Genomic DNA, 17687 nt, shown 5'->3' on the forward strand with positions numbered 1-17687 from the left:
AAATTCATTTTATCTTTTCAAAAGCCACATATCAGAAATGGATTAACTTTCATAAATAAATTAAAGCTACTTAAAAAGCTGCAGTTACAATCAATTATGTTTGTTTAAATATCATCATCAAAATGAGATTAAAACAACAAATCAGACAATGTTTCAATATGCCTGGCCCCACTTAAATAGTTCCTAATAATAATAATTTTAAAAATATTAATTTAATTCATACTGGACTTTGGGAATAAAATTCTTTCTTATAATGTGCCTACAGAGAATATCCCATTCAAAAAACTGTTTTCAATATTATAAGTTTATCAGAGTCACAGCCTCAACTGAGATGTCAGAAGTCAACATTCAGATATTCAAAAATAGCACCATGAAAACAATAGTACACGGATTAGTGCACTGACCTTCTGACTTGTAGGCAGAATTTACTTTAACAAAATAATGCATAAATAAGTAATTAGAACTGCAAAAACAAAAACACTCTGTTTTCTTCACTCTTTGAAATAATTATAATACAAAATGTGTAATTAGTGAGATTACATCTATTTGATGGTGAATTTTAATGCTAAAGCACTTTTAGTTGGTTTTCTATATGTCCTATCACACTCTAATAAAATGCAATTTCCTAGATAGGAGAACTCCTATAGACTTGCCAAATGCTGTTTGTTATTAAAATTTTTATAAACAACCTGAATTTTTACCATATTTTAGTCACATGTCCTTTTCTGCTGAATGTAACTAAATTAATAAACTCTAGGAAGGAAAATCTCAATAGCCTTACTCATTTTAAGGAGCTTCTGAAGTCCACCCTCATCCCCCAAGTGACTTTTGGAAATAGTTCAAACTATTTCCCAGGCCTGATAATTAAATACACATTTTCATACTTTGTTGCTTTAACACATACTTTCTGATAACAAGTGTGCTCTCATTTAGCAGAGACTATGAGAAGGTCTATGTAACTATGGAGAAAGTGTGCCATGTTCTAACACTCTGAAAAGAAACTCTGAGAAGTGCACTTGAATGAGTTACCAATTCTATGAACTTGAGATCTGGTGGGAATTCACCTATTTCCTTCACTGCCCACAAGAAATTCCCTGTACATTTAAGACAATAATTTATTTCTGAAGTGCCTATTTACAATCTAGAGTTGAATTCAGAGGTCTTTCTTCTTTTCTTTCTTTTTTAAGGGGTTAAAGGAATATATCCTGGACTAAAAATATGATTAATTCCTATCAATTTAGGGATTTAGGTAGATCATTTCAAAGCCCTGTAATTATCTGTTTCCTTGTTGACTCTGTTGGTGACATGGAAAAAAACCCTCTGAGAGCTGCCTCCCATTTCTCCCAGGAGGCCTGTCGTTCTAGAACTGGCATGTCAAAAGTGGAAAACTAAGCTCTGCTTAAGACTGTGATACTTTTAACAATAAGTTTTGGAATAATTCCTGAAAAGTTCTTTCTTAACTCTCTTGCTTGCATTTCTATACTAGAATAAGCTTTTATTAATAAATACACTCAACACTAAGAAGAAGTGACAAAGAGTTAATACAGGATGATACCCTGCTTCCTTCTCAGCCCACTTCCCCTCACAGAAAATATTTAAATATCATTACTGCTTATCCACTTGGAATTCCTTTTATGACAAGTTTGGTTCCAAAGTCACATCTGTCATTTCCTCAAAAATCACACCATTTCTTCTGTGTCTAGTCAATTAAACCATTTGACAGCGCAAAGGTGAAAGCGTGGTTTACAGAAATCTTCTTCTACCGTTTTCCTCAAGTAATTATTCCATTTAATTTGTGTTTAGAGTTGTGTTGTGGTCCTTATTTAGGATGATGTTTACAATTTCACCCTCATGCTCTTTCATATGATCCAAGAGATTTTCTTTGCTGGTTGATTCAAAACCACAAATACAACAGCAGAAGAGTAAAACGCAATACTCCATACCAGGAGGGGCAAGACTGGAGATTTTTTCTAAACTATATGAGGTATTACTTGAAGGGCTCAGTTTCTCATTCTCGTTGGGACCTATAACTTCACTGGGAGCCTGGGAAATCAGTTCTGAAGATGACACCAAATTTTCTGAACTTCCAGTGACAGAATCGGCTCTTTCTTCACTGTTCTTTAATAGAGTCTTTCCAGGGGATTTCCCCAGAACTCTTAAAAACAAAACAAAACACACCAAACCTTGAGTGGGCTATCATGTAGGACTAGTAGATTTAATCCTAGCTTTCATTTATATATAGAAATAAAGGGTGAGGGGATAGAATCAAATACCTGCCACTTTGTGAAATTGCATCGTTAATAGCCTTGTTTACTTGTTCATAGTTGTAATTTTGGTCACTAGCATGCTTCCACATATGAGACTTCAAAGAAGGAGGATGGCTGCATACATACCCACACAAAGAGCATCTGAAAGACAAACAGGTATAAGAAAAATCAGAATGACCCCATAACATTATTTAAAAAGTTATAATGATTCTGTAACAATTATTACATTCCTTCTTTTGAGGCCTTACTAGAGTTGTCACATTTCACTGAATCTAAGATGTCACCGGTTCTAAGAGGAATAATGATTTCAGAGAATCCTGGAATGGATGTCTTAGAATCAAACAATGAAAGAAAGTATTTATATTATAAAGAGTTTACAAGAATCAAGACAAGCATTCCAGATTACTTCAGCTGCTGCAAGATTTGGAAACATTCCTAATCTAGTAACATACAACATCTTTGCTCTAAAGTATTTAAAAACACACACACACACACGCACACAAACACACGGAAAGCTTAGAAAATTAATACTTTAAACCATTCTACTTTTAAAAAAATTAAAGATGTGGGGTACAATTCAGGATTAGGTATACAAGTAAGTGGTCATCATACAGGTAAAGTTTGGGTCTCCCTTTGGCCCCCACTTCACCTGGTTTGAGATCAGGTACCCTTATTGATGTTATGTACTCCCACCTTTCCTTGGCAGTTTCCGGCTACTGCCAATCCATTTCTTATCGTATTATGGTAAATGTTCAGGGTCCACTTATGAGTGAGAACATATGGTACTCAGTTCTTTGTTTCTGTGATAGATCGCTGAGTATTATAGACTCTAAATCCATCCAAGTTGCTGCAAGGTTCGTAAGTTTGTTCTTCTTTATGGCTGAGTAATATTCCATTGAGCATATGTATCACATTTTAAAAATCCAGTCCAATTTCAATGGACAGCACGGTTGGTTCCATGTTTTTGCTATTGTGAACAGTGCTGCAATAAACATGCATGTGCGGGTATCTTTTACTACTATACTTTTTTTCTTTTTGAGTCAGAGTCTCACTCCGTCACCCACGCTGGAGTGCAGTGGCATGCTCACAGCCAGACCAGTGTCAACCTGCTGGGCTCAGGCGATCCTTCTGCCTCAACCTTCCAAGTAGCTGTAACTACAGGTGTGCACTATCATGCCCAGCTAATTTTTTTAATATATTGTAGAGATGAAGTCTCATCAAGTTGTTCAGGCTGGCCTCGAACCCCTGGGCTCAGGCAATCCATTTGCCTTGGGCTCCCAAAGTGCTGGGTCTACAGGCTTGAGCCACCATGCCTGGCACCACTATACTTCTTAAGAAAGCAAAAAGAAATGATTTTCAATGTGAACTTTGCACTTATTTACAGACCCACTGAAAATGGAAGTAGTAGTCTTGAAAGAGCTTCAACATTCAAATTTCATAAATAAAACAGGCAACAATACTCTAAAAAGGTTCAATTAAAAAAGAACTGTTCCACATATTTGAGTATACTTGGTAAAACCTGAATTTAACAGTGAAGTGCTTTTACAAAAAATTAATAGACTTAGAGCACCTTCAGGTTTATAGAAAAAAACTGGTCAGACAGTATATAGAATTCTCATATACGCTTCCTCCCCTGCACACAGTTCCACCTGTTATTAACATCTTGCATTAGTATGGGATATTTGTTACAAATGATGAATCTATATTGATACATTATTATTAATGAAAGTCTGTAGTTTTCATTAAGGTTCACTGTTTGTGTCGTACAATCCTATGTGTTTTGACAAAGTATAATGTCATAAATCCACCTTTACAATGCCATATCAATAGTTTCACTGCCCTAAAATTCCCTGGGCTCCACCTTTTCGTCTTTTTCTCCTGCCCCTGAATCCCTGGCAACCACGCATCTTTTCATTGACTGCATCATTTTGCCTTCTTCAGAACGTTGTATAATTGGAATCACAGCAACCTGCATTTAAGGTTTTTCCATGTCTTTTCATAGCTTGATAATTCCTGTTGCTGAGTAATATTCCGCAGTATGGCTATAACACAGTTTGTTTATTCATTTACCTACTGAAAGAGATTTTGGTTGCTTCCAGTTTTTTGCAATTATAAAGCTGATATGAATATTTATATGCAAGTTTTTGTGTGGATAAAATTTTTTGGCTATTGCTTTGCTAAGCTATGGTGTGGCCATGTGCTCTTTGGCTATGGCCAGGCCAAGTTTTCTTAAGCTTTGGCCCCCTCCCCTACCGTGGGGAGGTGAAATCTCCCCTCTCTCTCTCTCTCTCTCTCATTTACTTTCTAAGTAAACTATATTTTCTAAAAAAAAAAACAAATCCAAAAACAAAAAAATCTTTTCACCATTTGGGTTAATACCTAGGAAAATAACTGCTGACCTTAAGAAATAAATACCAGTCCACTTAAAGGCAATATCTAGGCAATTCTTGATAGAACTGTCAATAAATTTAAACATATGAAAAGATGTTTAGCTTACTAATAATCAGGAAAATGCATCACACCCATCAGATTGGAAAAGGATAAATCTGATAAGATGAAGACTCTGGTAAGTTTAATATGTGTCACAGATGTAGAAATGGAAATGCACAAATTGCATGTATGTACATATGTGTGAAAACTCAGAAGAGCAACTTGGCAATATCCATTAAGACTGAAGGGCACACATCTGGAACTTCACAAAATTAGCTCTAGATGTGTACCCTAAACATATTCCTGTACATGTTCACAAAGACACACATACAAGAATGATCTCTATAGCCATGAATAGTTAAAAAGGGACATAATCACAACCACTGTTCTTCCACAAGGATATTAAAACAGATTGCTTTATTTTCATGTAATGGAATGTTATAAAGTGGTTACAATGGGAAGAAAAAAAAACCAACAAAAAACCAGATCTACACTTAGCACCATAAGCTAATGTCAACAGTGATCAATGAAAAGAAAAACAAAAAGATCTGTTTGATACACAATTTAAATAAATTGTCAAGACATCAAAACCAACACTATACATTGTTTTTAATACATATATAAATGTATATATACACACGTTTTATTTATATACACAGACATTATACATACACATGGAAATTATTTAAGAATGCCTAGAAACGATACAGATCACTATCAGGACAATAGGTTACCTCTGAGAAGGAAGGGGTGAAGAAGAAAGAAAGTGACGTTTTAGCTGTACCTACAATGTTTTATTTCTTCAAAATGTGTTAAAATGATCGAAATGTTTTATTATTTAAGTATTTTATAAATTATTAGCATATTCTCTTAAAGATTTTATAGCTTACATTCTCTTTAAGACTTTATAACTAGAATTAAAAAAATTACCACATTTTCTTCTTGACTACACCTAAAAAGGCTAACCTTAATGCGTCTTATATTGCCCATTTCTATCTGAGATGCAGCAATTTTTTTGACAATCCTCAGTAAATCTATCTTTACTAACATCTTTATAAAAGGGCAGGTAGTTGGCAATTTCTCCCACATCCAAGCCATTAAATTCAATGTTTATCTATGTATGAATGTACTGGCCACACAGTGATGTGGTGTGTTGTGTACTTAAAATCTCCTGCTCAAATGTCTCTAGATCAGTAGCTTGAAAGGAGCAATTGCCCTGTGTCACTGTGGCCAGGCACCCGCTTGATACTGGGCAAGAAATGTCCATCTACTCATTTCCGCCAAGCCTTTACACACGCTGAGCACTTAGATGGTAATCTGTAATGTAAATACCTTTGTATGTATGTCCTGCAAAGGGAAAACAGATGTGGAATTCTGGTTCTTCAAATTACCTGTCTCCACACTTAGACTGTTGTCCTGAAGCATCACCAGAAAATTCTTTATCCAGATTGATCCCCCGAATGAAAACTCAGTCTTATGCAACAAGAATTTCATACATTTTAAAAAACTGGGTCAGAAAATAAACATCAGAAACTGCAAATGTATCCTAAAGAACCTCTCCAATGTTATTTAAGCCTCTTAAAAAGGGTGATAAACTAGTCTGTTAAGTAACTGCTTTCCTTTTTAAAATGAACTTCTCTTCACCCGCATGCAGCCTATTTATGTAGTAAATACTCACTTGTATCCCACAACTCTATTATAATCCAACATTTTAGAAACTTCTAATTTTAGAATAGTTATCCATCTATAGAAAAGTTCAGCTTCATGTACTGTTAGCAGATTGTACTCCTGTGATACATGTCATAAACAAGGACTCAATTTCGATACATATTATTAACCAAGTCCATGCTTTATTCAGATGTCTTTAGTTTTTACTGGATGCCCTGTTTCTGTTCAGCATCACTAAGTTTTGGTGATTTCTTACCAGCACTTTGCCAACTGTGTTTCATGTATCCTCTCAACTTAAACTTCCTTGATTTTTTGCAAATATCTTATTCAAATTAGGATCCAAACAAGATCCATATACTGTTTTTGGTTGGCAAACATTAAGTCTCTTTTGACCTGTAACAGTTCTTCTTTCTTGCCCTGCCCCCTCATGAATGTGTAAGCTGAAGATACCAAGTCATCTGCCCTGTGGATTTTCTTATAGTATGAATTACACTGATGACTTTCTGATGATGCAATTTATCATGTTCCTGTCTCCCTCAAATTTTTTGTGAGCTAGTAGTGAGATCTAGAAAACGGTTTCTCAACTTTGGCACTCATGACATTTTGGGCTAGATACTTCTTCATGGTGGGAGCTTTTTTGGGCATTTCAAGTGGTCTAGCAGTTCTCTTTGCCTCTGCCCACTCAATGCTAGTAGCACCCTTTTTCCAGTTGTGACAAACAGCAATGTCTCCAGACACTGCCAAATGTCCTGGGTGGGGGGAGGGGTGGTGGCAAAATCGCCCCTGGTTGAGAACCACTGGTCTAGAGGTTTCACTGGATTCAAGGTCAGATTTAATTGTTTTTTATATTATTATGATTATTTACAGATATACTCCAAGGGTAAAGTTTTGTGTTTCCTACAACCATACTCAGGAGGCACTTGAATCAAGCTGACAGCACCTAAACCCAATATACATTCTGAATAAAACTTCTCTATATAATATGGCAGATGGATAGTTCTCAATATGATAAAATAGATCTCAACTCCAGATTAATGAAGAAACACCAGAAGCATTTCTTTAAGTCCAAGAACAAAACAAGGATGTTTGCTATTGTCAAGATTATTTAGTATTGGAAAGGTACTAGCTAGTACTACGAGACAAGAAAAAGAAACAAGAGATGTAAATATAAAGGAAAGGGTGAGAAAATTATTTGCAGATAATACAGTTGTGCACCTTGACAATCCAACAGAAAATTAAAAATTATTACAAATAATAAGATAACTCAATGAGGGCATAAAGCTAACATTCCATATAGATCAACAACTTTTCCACATGAAAACAATACTAAAATGCTAGAGGAAGGAAAAAACACAATTTATAATAGCAATGGAAAAACAAAATACATAAGAATAAGCCTAACAATAAATGTGTGTGTGTGTGTGTGTGTGTGTGTGTGTGTGTGTTTGTGTGTACAGTCCTTGCTTTGCACGGTTCTGATATGCATGAATTTCGGTTATCACGGCTTAGTTAAATGGCACCAGTTCCCCAAAAGTATGGTTTAAATTTCAGTTAATAACTAGTGTAGGTAGACTAGCTGTTACTGTGGAGTACAAACTTCACAGGTAGTTAGTTCTTCAGTCCATTATGTAAACAAAGATGCAGCATGATCAATGACAATCTGGCTACTCCTTTCAAAGTCTATCAGTGATAGGTCACTATGCTATTCAGTTCAACTTTGATGACAACAAAGCATGTACTTGTGTTGCTTCCTTGTCTTCCAGTGATAAATCCATGTGACATTTTACAAAAATGGATAATTGAAAGAGGGGAATTAGTGAACAAAATTGAAGGGCAGCAAAAACCCCAAAAGTGATAATCCTGGAAACAAAATTAGGCAAAATGTCAACGAGTTATAGAACAAATAGTTAACCATAGAAAAGTTAACACTGTCACCATTGAAAACTCTGGATATGCAGGCAGAGGATGTTAGTGAAAACGAATTTAATGACCTAGATGAGGTATGTGGTTCTCAAAGTAAGTTATGCTGATAAAAATTTCACACTGAAGGAACTCTTGGAGATATTTCCTGATCCTGAAAGAGCAAAGGATAAAATGATCCATACTTGGAAAGGACAATTGACAATTTGCCAAGACACGGAAAAGATGCTTACTCCATATTGTAAGGGAAGAAGACAAGTACTGTTCAAACAAGTTTTCTTACAAAGAGATAAAACACTTTAATTTTCAGTTTCTTTTTTTTTTTTTTTTGAGTTGGAGTCTCACTCTGTTGCCCAGGCTGGAGTGTAGTGACACACTCATGGTCACCGCAGCCTCAACCTGCTGGACTCAGGCAATCTTTCTGCCTCAGCCTTCCAAGTAGCTGGAACTACAGGTGCGTGCTACCATACCTGGCTAATTTTTTGATTTACTGAAGAGATGAGGTCTTGCCAAGTTGTTCAGGCTGGTCTCAAACCTCTGGGCTCAGGCAAACCTCTTGCCTCTGCCTCTTAAAGTGCTGGGATTTTAGGCGTGAGCCATGTGGGCCTGGCAATTCTCACGGTTTCCAAGCTTTAAATTACAGTGTACTATTATGATATGAATGTATGTGGCTCCCCCTAAATTCACATGTTGAAGCTAACCCCAAAAGTGATGGTATTAAGAGGTGAGGCCTTCAGTAGGTAGGTCATGAGAGTGGAGCCCGTGTGAATAGTGTCCTTATTAAAGAAGCCTGAGGGAGCTTTGGGGACTTTTCTACCAAGTGAGGATGCTGCAAGAGGGTGCCATCTCTGAAGCAGGGAGCCCCCATCAGACACCAGATCTGCCAGCATCTTAATTTTGGACTTCCCAGCCTCCAGAACTGTGAGCAATAAAGTCCTATCATTTATAAAGTACCCAACCTTAACTATTTTGTTATAGCAGCCTGAACAAACTGAGATACGATGCCTTGGTTTGGATATGGTCTGTCTGTCCCTACCAAAACGCAGGCTGAAACTGAATCCCCAAGGTGACAGTGTTGGGAAGTGGGGCCTAATGGGAGGTTTTGGGTTATGAAGGTGGATCCCTCATGCATGGACTGGTGGTGCTGTTGCAGTAGTGAGTTCTGGCTCTCTAAGGATTGGACTGGTTTTCATGGGAATGGATTAATTCCTGAGAAAGCGCGCTGTTGTAAAGCCAGGACGCTCCTCAGTCTTCCCTTTCTTCAAACATGTCCTCTTCCTTTTTTATATTCTCTGCCATGTTGTGATGTAGCACAAAAGCCCTCAACAGAAGCCAATGCCATGCCCTTGAACTTTTTGGCCTGTAAAACCATGAGTTCTTTTCTTTATGAATTACTCAGTATCTAGCAATTTTTTTTTACAGCAATAGAAAAAGAACTAAGACACTATGCACTAAATAAGTATTACTTTTACTATTTTTCATTTCCCTATACATTTATAACTGACAGTAAAAGAGTTTTACTGTCAGCTTTAAGACAAAGATTTAAAGGTTATGGAATAATTGCAATTTTCTCCATATATTATTGATGGCTTTGCATTGTTTCAACTTGCACATACTGCCTACATATACACATATATGTGTATGTACATACATACATACAAAACAAGAAATATACACGATATGCATGAAGAAAACTTTAAAATACTAAGGTAAAGAATAAATGACCTGAAAAAATGGAAAAGCCCATACTTTATACAATTTTAAATTCTTTCTAAATTAATATAAATGTTTAATATGATCTCAATACAAATAACAGCAGAATTACTTTAAGAGAAAACTAAATAAGCTGATTCTAAAGTTCTCATGTGCATGCTTATATTATCCATTAATGATATGGTGAAAAACATATTTGTGTGTGAAATACATATTTGGTCTTCGACACTACCCAGTCATATAACTCCTAAGATCCTTAAAATCTCCTAAGTGATGTCTTCTTGTATGCTAATGAATGATGGCTAGTAGCCCTTAGGCAACTTCAGGATGTGAGCTGGTCATAGGAAAGCCCAAGGCAGCATTAGCCTCACCTCCAACATCTGGGATGGGGAGACGGCTAAAGGTTAAGCCAATCACAATGGCCACTGATTTAATCAGTCAAGCCTATGTAGCAATAAAACCTCTGTAAAGCCCCAGAGGACAGAGTATGGAGAGCTTTTGAATAGTTGAACATGTATGTGTAGGTTCCTGGAAGGTGGTATGCCCAGAAGAACGTGGAAGCTCCTTGCCCCTTGCCTCATATCTCACCCTATGCATCTCTTCAATTGCATTCTTTATTTTTTATTTTTTTTTGAGTTGGAGTCTCACTCTGTCACCCAGACTGGAGTGCAGTGGCCACTCCTGGCCACTGCAGCCTCGACCTGCTGGGCTCCGGAGATCCTTCCACCTCAGCCTTCCAAGTAGCCAGAATTACAGGCATGCGCTGCCATGCCCGGCTGATTTTTTGATTTATTGTAGAGATAAAGTCTTGCCAAGTTGCCCAGGTGGGTCTCGAACCCGTGGGCTCAGGCAATCCACTCACCTCAGCCTCCCAAAGCGCAGGATTACAGGCTGAGCCACCGAGCCTGGCGTATCCTTTATAATGAACTCTATTTAATCTTACAGGGTTGTTCAGGTTATCTAGTCTGCTATGTTGGAAATGAGATCCTCTGGCTTACAGATGGCTAACTTTAAGCTGCTGAGCCAATTTCTGTCCCACTCAACTGGTCAGCAAATGCTGTCTCTACTTAAAACTTTTTCTGATTATATAATCTATATTCTTGTGCAAAAATGAAATATGCAGGCAAATACACAGACAAATTCTAAAAAATTACTTGTATAAATTCCTGGTCTTTTACAATGTACATATGTAGATCTGAAGCAAAAGTGGAATCATATTACAGATTTTTAATCCTATTTTTGACAATGTTCCCTGAGCATTTTTTTCTCAAGTTAAAAATTATACATTTTCAATGGGGTATAATGTCCTAGCCTATGAAAATATTGTAATTTAACCATTCTACAGAGTAATATAGTGTTAGAATGTTTTCAATCCTTTTGATACTATAAACAACACTATGACAAATATCTTCTACATCAATATAAATGCACTGCTGATTCTCTTTGTGATAGAGTTCATTTTCCCTCAAGAATCTTTAAACCTTCGCACTCAGAGGGACACTGTAAATCTAGCAAACCACTTGGATGTCCCTTCTCAGGGGACATAAAGAGATTGCTGGGGATTAAACATGACAAATTTATGCCAGTGTAAATTGTTCAAACATGTATGTTTCTTTGAAGTTTTCCATTCAAATTGCACAGAAAAGCAAATAAAGAGATGGAATATATACTAAGATATACATAAAAAATACCAGCTGGTGTTACATAAAAAGAGAATGTGTTAAGTGTTTTCACAGTAGTGCACAGATTGGACAACAAATTACATATTATTAATGTGGGAGGAAGAAAACAAGACTGCACTGTCTGCTCAAACAGAAAAACATCAGGAGGAAGACATCAAACAAATTACTATTGTACAACATGTATCAATGAACCTGCAATGCATGTTGGTGACTGTTTCACATATTACCATACATCAGAAAAATAAATTCCATTATAAGCCAAAAATCATTACAATAAAATAATTGGTTCCAATGCTATACTATTTAATATGAAGTGATTCGTTTTTCACTATGTTGTAAAAAAGTGTTGGTCGAGTTGCTGGTATGTGATCTGCGAGACGTCTCCGAGTGCAAAGGGTTAAGAGTAATAAAGAAAAAATGAATAATCATAGTTAGGATACAGAATGATAAAAAATATGTTTTGTAGCCAGGTGTGGTGGCTCATGCCTGTAATCCCAGCACTTTGGGAAGCTGAGGTGAGAGGATTGCCTGAGCCCACAGGTTCAACAGCAGCCTGGGCAACATGGTGAGACCTTGTGTCTACAATAAATCCAAAAATTAGCTGGGTGTGGTAGCATACACCTGTAGTTCCAGCTACCTGGAAAGCTGAGGTTGGAAAGATCACCAGAGCCCAGCAGGTCAAGGCTGCAGTGGTCCGTGAGTGTGCCACTGCACTCCAGTGTAGGTGACAGAGTGAGACTCTGACTCAAAAAAAAAAAAAAAGAAAAAGAAGAAAATATGTTTTAACAGTATGGTACTGGCATAAAAGCAGAAACATAGGCTGAAGAAACAGAATAGAAAGTCCAGAAATAAATCTAAACACAGAGTCAACTAAATTTTGATAAGGGCACCAAGAGGGCACAATGGGGAAAGGAGAGTCTCTTTGATAAATGGTGCTGGGAATATTGGCCATGCACACGCAAAAGAATGAAACTGGACCTGTATACCACACACAAAAATCAACTCAAATTGGATAAAATACCTAAACATAAGACACCAGAAACCATAAAACTCCTAGAAGAGAATATAGTTCTTGACACTGGCCTTGGCAATGATTTTTTTTTTTTGATATTATACCAAAGGGTCAGGCTACAAAAGCCAAAATAAATGGAACGGCAGCAAACTAAAAAACTTCTACACAGCAAATAAAACCATCAACAAAATGAAAGGGCAACCTAAGGGTTGGAAAACATGTTTGCAGACCACATATCTGAGAAGGGGTTAATATGCAAAATGTGTAAAGAACTCTTACAACTCAGTTGCCGAAAAACTACTAATTGAGAAATGGGCAAAGGCCCTGAACATCTATTTCTCCTAAGACACAAAATGGCAACAGGCATCATGGAAAGGCGCTCAGTGTCACCAATCGTCAGAGAAACACAAATGAAAGCCACTGTGAAACTACTGCCTCATGACCGTCAGGACAGCTATTATCAGAGAGACAAGCCAAGCAACAACAAACGTTGGCGAGAGTGAGGAGAAAAGGAAGTCCTAGTACACTGTCAGTGAGAATGCAGATCGGTACAGCCTTGAAATGCAGAGGTTCCTAAAGAAATTAAAAACAGAACTGCCATGACCCAGCAATCCCTGTTCTGGGTGCAAACCTAAAGGAGACGAGATCTTCACCTGGTAAGGGTATTTGTACACCCATGTTGATATGTTCATTGCAGCATTATTCACAATAGCCAAGACATGGAAACAACCCAGGTGTCTGTCAATGGATAAAGAAAATGTTCTGTGCGTGCGTGTACACACACACACACACACACACACACACACACACACACACACACACACACACACACACACGAATATTATTCAGCCTTAAAAAAGAAGATTCTGCCATTTGCCACAATGTGGATGAACCCGGGGGACGTTATACTAAGTGAAATAAGCCAGACACAGAGACAGATATTTCACGATCTCACTTAAAAGTCAAATACAGAGATAGAGAATAAAAGAGTGGGGATGAGATAGGAGGAGGAGGAAATGGGGAAATGTGGGTCAAAGGATACAAAGGAACAGTCACGTAGGAAAAACATGTTTAGAGATCTAATGTACAACATAAGGACCATAATAAACTGATAGGATATTAGGTATATTTATTAAATAAGCAGATGTCAGCTGCTCTTGCTACAAAAAAACTATGTAAGATAACAGATATGCTCATTTGTTCTACTGTAGTAACCATTTTGCTATCTATATGTATTCCATAACATCATGTGGTAAACCTCAAACATATACAACAAAATTTATTTAAAAACAAGATAGAAACACATACAAAGAGAGTATGTTTTGAGACGAAGGTTACGTCTAACAAATCATTTTTAACCCCCTCAACAACATTCATATCTGCATTTAGGGCAAACTGCTCCTTCCACTGGGGGGAAAAATCGAAACCAAAACAAAACCACACTGACAAAAGGACAGCAGCAGCACAGGCACATTCATCATGACATGACCTGTCACAATTTTGTTTTGCTCCTTTAGTGGAACCGTCTGATGCTCCTGATGATACAAGCATTTGGTACTTCAATTATTCATGCCTATCAAGCAAAGTCATACATGTGACACGAGGAAATAAGTGAACACTCTAACAGCTTGATTGCCGATCTCAGTGTTCTATGTAAGGCAATTATTGACCAAATGCCAAGTGAACACCATTTCCATGTCAATTTAACACCCACCCATATTTGTATGAAAAATGATTTACTCCTGATCAAAGAAAGCTATTTTGTAAAACAGAAGCCTATGCAGAAACCCAAGGCTTTGCACAACCTGGCTAAAAAGCCTGGGACTGAATTTTTCTACAGCCTTTCTCCCATTGCTAACAGTCTCAGAACCCCAAGGAGATAAGGATGCTGGTTTAAAAACTCCTATTTCCCTAGCCTGGGACTTAATTTGGTTTGTCTCCAGGTCTGATTCAGTTAGAAAGAACGGCCTTGAGAGAGCAGGTGGAAGAACGCAGAAGCTAGATATCCTACAAGATGTAGGGTGACTTAAGTATGATTTCAACATACCAATAAAGATTTCAATAGAAATGTTGCAACAGGGTTTGTCTTACCACATTCAATTCATTTTCTATGCTTTTAAAGAAATTAGTACGATCCAGAAAAAAAACCACTTCAAATTTTGTGATGAACCTGAGAAGTCTATACCATTGTGAAAACGAACTCTTTTAGTTAATCACTTCAAAACATATTTTTTTTCCAAATTAAACTCAAAAACTCAAACTGCTAAGCTGTTTTCCTTAAAACAAATTCAAACTTTTCAAAGACTTAAGTTTTTCTCTAAACCAACACCACTGACTAATGATTCAACATGCCTACAGATTAAAGAGAGATTTAATCTGGAACTCTGGTGGAAGTGACAGGTAAGTCATAGAAGGCAATACAGCTTTTGCTTACTTCTTATACAAGAAGTTCATGTTTTGGACTAGCACATCTGCACAGTCCACAAGGAAAAACCGCATGGATGTGTTCCAGGTAAGGCCCCACCAACAGCCAGCATCAGTCACCAGCCTGTGGTAGGGAGCCTTCAGATGATGACATGCCCAGCTGTCTGAGTTACCCCAGCTTTCAAGTCTTCCCTGCTGAGACCCCAAACTGTACGGGACAGAGACAAGCCCTCTCTACTGTGCCCTTTCCAAATTCCTGATCGACAGTGTCCCTGAGCATACTGAAATCGCTGTTGTCTCACGCCACTGAGTCAGGGTGGTCTGGCATGTGGCAGCAGTACATCTCACAAAGAGATCTCCCTGGCACAGCACAGACAGGTAGGATGGCACGGTCAGAAGGAGCAAGGGTCAAGCCCTGGCTCTGTTACTTGTGAGACCTAGGGAAAGTTTTTTAATCTATTCCAGTCTCTGTCTCCACATCTACAAAATTGGGGCAGTAATATTCCTAAGTACTGGGCTGTGAGGATTAAACAAGCTGATAAATACTGAGGGCTCAGTACATTGCCAGGCCCACAAAAGGTCTTCTAAAGAAATGTCAACTATTATTATCATTTCTAAGCATTTCTATTTACATAAAGACCATACAATGAGGGAGTACAATGAGAAGCAACCCTGTCATTTCCATTCCAAACTGCCATTTCCACTGTTTAAAATATTTCTGGAATTTTTTTTAGATTTTTATTTTAGCTTTTGTGCTATATTAGAAAATCACTGAGTGCTCATTAATACATAAGCACACACAGTGATGTGCCATCTCCAAAAATCTGCACATCTTCACGCACCAGACGATTTCAAAAAATGAAGACCAGTTTCAGAATATGATACCATGTAAATGTTTGTTCCCTCGAAATCTCATGTTGAAATGTGGTCCCCAGAGTGGGAGGCGAGGTTAGTGGGAGGTGCCTGGGTCCTGGGAGTGGATCCCTCATGCAGGGCTTGGTGCTGTTCTCATAGTAACGAGTCAGTCCTTGCTCTATCAGTTCACACAAGAGCTCGTTGTTTAAAAGAGCCTGGCACCTCCCCACTTCTCTTGCTTCCACTCAAACCATTCTGAATCCGGATGCCTTCCGCCACAAGTAAAAGCTTCCTGAGGCCTCACTAGAAGCCAAGCACAAGGGCGCAAAAGGTTTATCAGCCTCTTTTCTTTATAAATTACCCAGGCTCAGGTATTCCTTTAAAGCAACACAAAACTAATACAGAATCTAAGGACAAAGAAGTCCTAAACACCAAGATTAGTAAAAGTTTGACTAGATTAAACTAGAAATTTCTGTTCATCAAAAGATAACACTGAGAAAGTAGAAGGGCAGGTCATAGTTCAGATGATACCTGTACTACACATATCAAAGGATTTGTATTAAGAATATATAAAGGATTCCTGATTCCTGCAAATCTGTAAAAAAGGGCAGATGAGACCGTTTGGATTACTTATCCCCTCCAAATCGCAAGTCAAAATCCGATTCCCAGTGTTGGCAGTGGGGACCTGAGGGAGATGTTTGGCGCCATCCTCACGGTGACAGTGAGTTCTTACTCTATTAGTTACCACCGGGTCTGATCATTAGGAAGAGCCTGGCGCCTCCTGCTCTCTTGCTCCCTCTTTCGCATGTGACATGTCTATTCTCCCTTCACCTCTGCCATGATTGGACTCCTCCTGAGGTTCTTACCAAAAGCAGAGTACAGTCTGCAGAACTGTGAGCCAAACAAACCTCTTCTTTATAAATTATTCAGCCTCACAGCAATGCAAAACAAATTAATGCAGCAGACAATCCAATAAAGAAATGGGCAACAGCCAGAAACAAACAAAAAGATGCTCAACCTCATAAATTATCACGGAAATTCAAGTTAAAACCACAATGACATACCACCATATACCTACTAGAATGATAAAGATTAAAGACAGATAATACAAAGTGTTGGTTAGGATATGAAATGGTACAACCATTTTGGAAAACTGCTGACATTATCTACTAGAGCTGAACATATATGTATATCCAATTACCAAAAATTGTCATTCCTAGGTATAAACCCAACAGAAATGAACTCTCTTAATAAAGGCACCCCAAAATATGTAAAAGAATCTTCAAAAAGGCATTATTCTTAACAAGGAGGAAAACCTACCAATAATCCAAATGTCTGCCAATAGCAGAATAAATTATGGTACAGTCTTACAATGGAATAATATGTAGTAACAAAATGCATTAGAGATACACTGAATCACACACACACAAACCATATAAATGCAGTGATGTTGAGTTAAAAAACCCAGACATAAAAAGAGTACATACTGTATAATTCCATTTCTATAAAGTTCAAAATAGGCAAAACTAATTTACTTATTTTTATTATTTTATTTTATTCTTATTTTATTTTTTTGAGTTGGAGTCTCACTCTGTCGTCCAGACTGGAGTGCAGTGGCCGCTCCCGGCCACTGCAGCCTCGACCGGCTGGGCTCCGGCGATCCTTCCGCCTCAGCCTTCCGAGTAGCCGGAATTACAGGCATGCGCTACCATGCCC

The 17687-nt window shown here is 37.7% G+C and overlaps 1 protein-coding gene across 2 annotated transcripts in view; it reads right to left on the bottom strand.

Moving 5' to 3' along the window:
- Positions 1 to 1615: 1615 nt before the first annotated feature.
- ZNF507 (zinc finger protein 507) overlaps positions 1616 to 17687 on the bottom strand; it is a 36197-nt gene continuing 20125 nt past the window's right edge. For both annotated transcript variants that reach the window (XM_008069417.2, XM_008069416.2), the window contains 2 exons: positions 2274 to 2408; positions 1616 to 2155 (listed from right to left, as the gene is read on the bottom strand). In XM_008069417.2, the coding sequence (XP_008067608.1) occupies positions 1789 to 2155; positions 2274 to 2408 (502 nt within the window). In that variant the 3' untranslated portion in view covers positions 1616 to 1788. The remainder of the gene's footprint in view (positions 2156 to 2273; positions 2409 to 17687) is intronic.

The sequence above is a fragment of the Carlito syrichta genome, unplaced genomic scaffold, assembly GCF_000164805.1.
Source record: "Carlito syrichta isolate Samal-C Ts95f unplaced genomic scaffold, Tarsius_syrichta-2.0.1 Scaffold312007, whole genome shotgun sequence".
Lineage (NCBI taxonomy): Eukaryota > Metazoa > Chordata > Mammalia > Primates > Tarsiidae > Carlito > Carlito syrichta.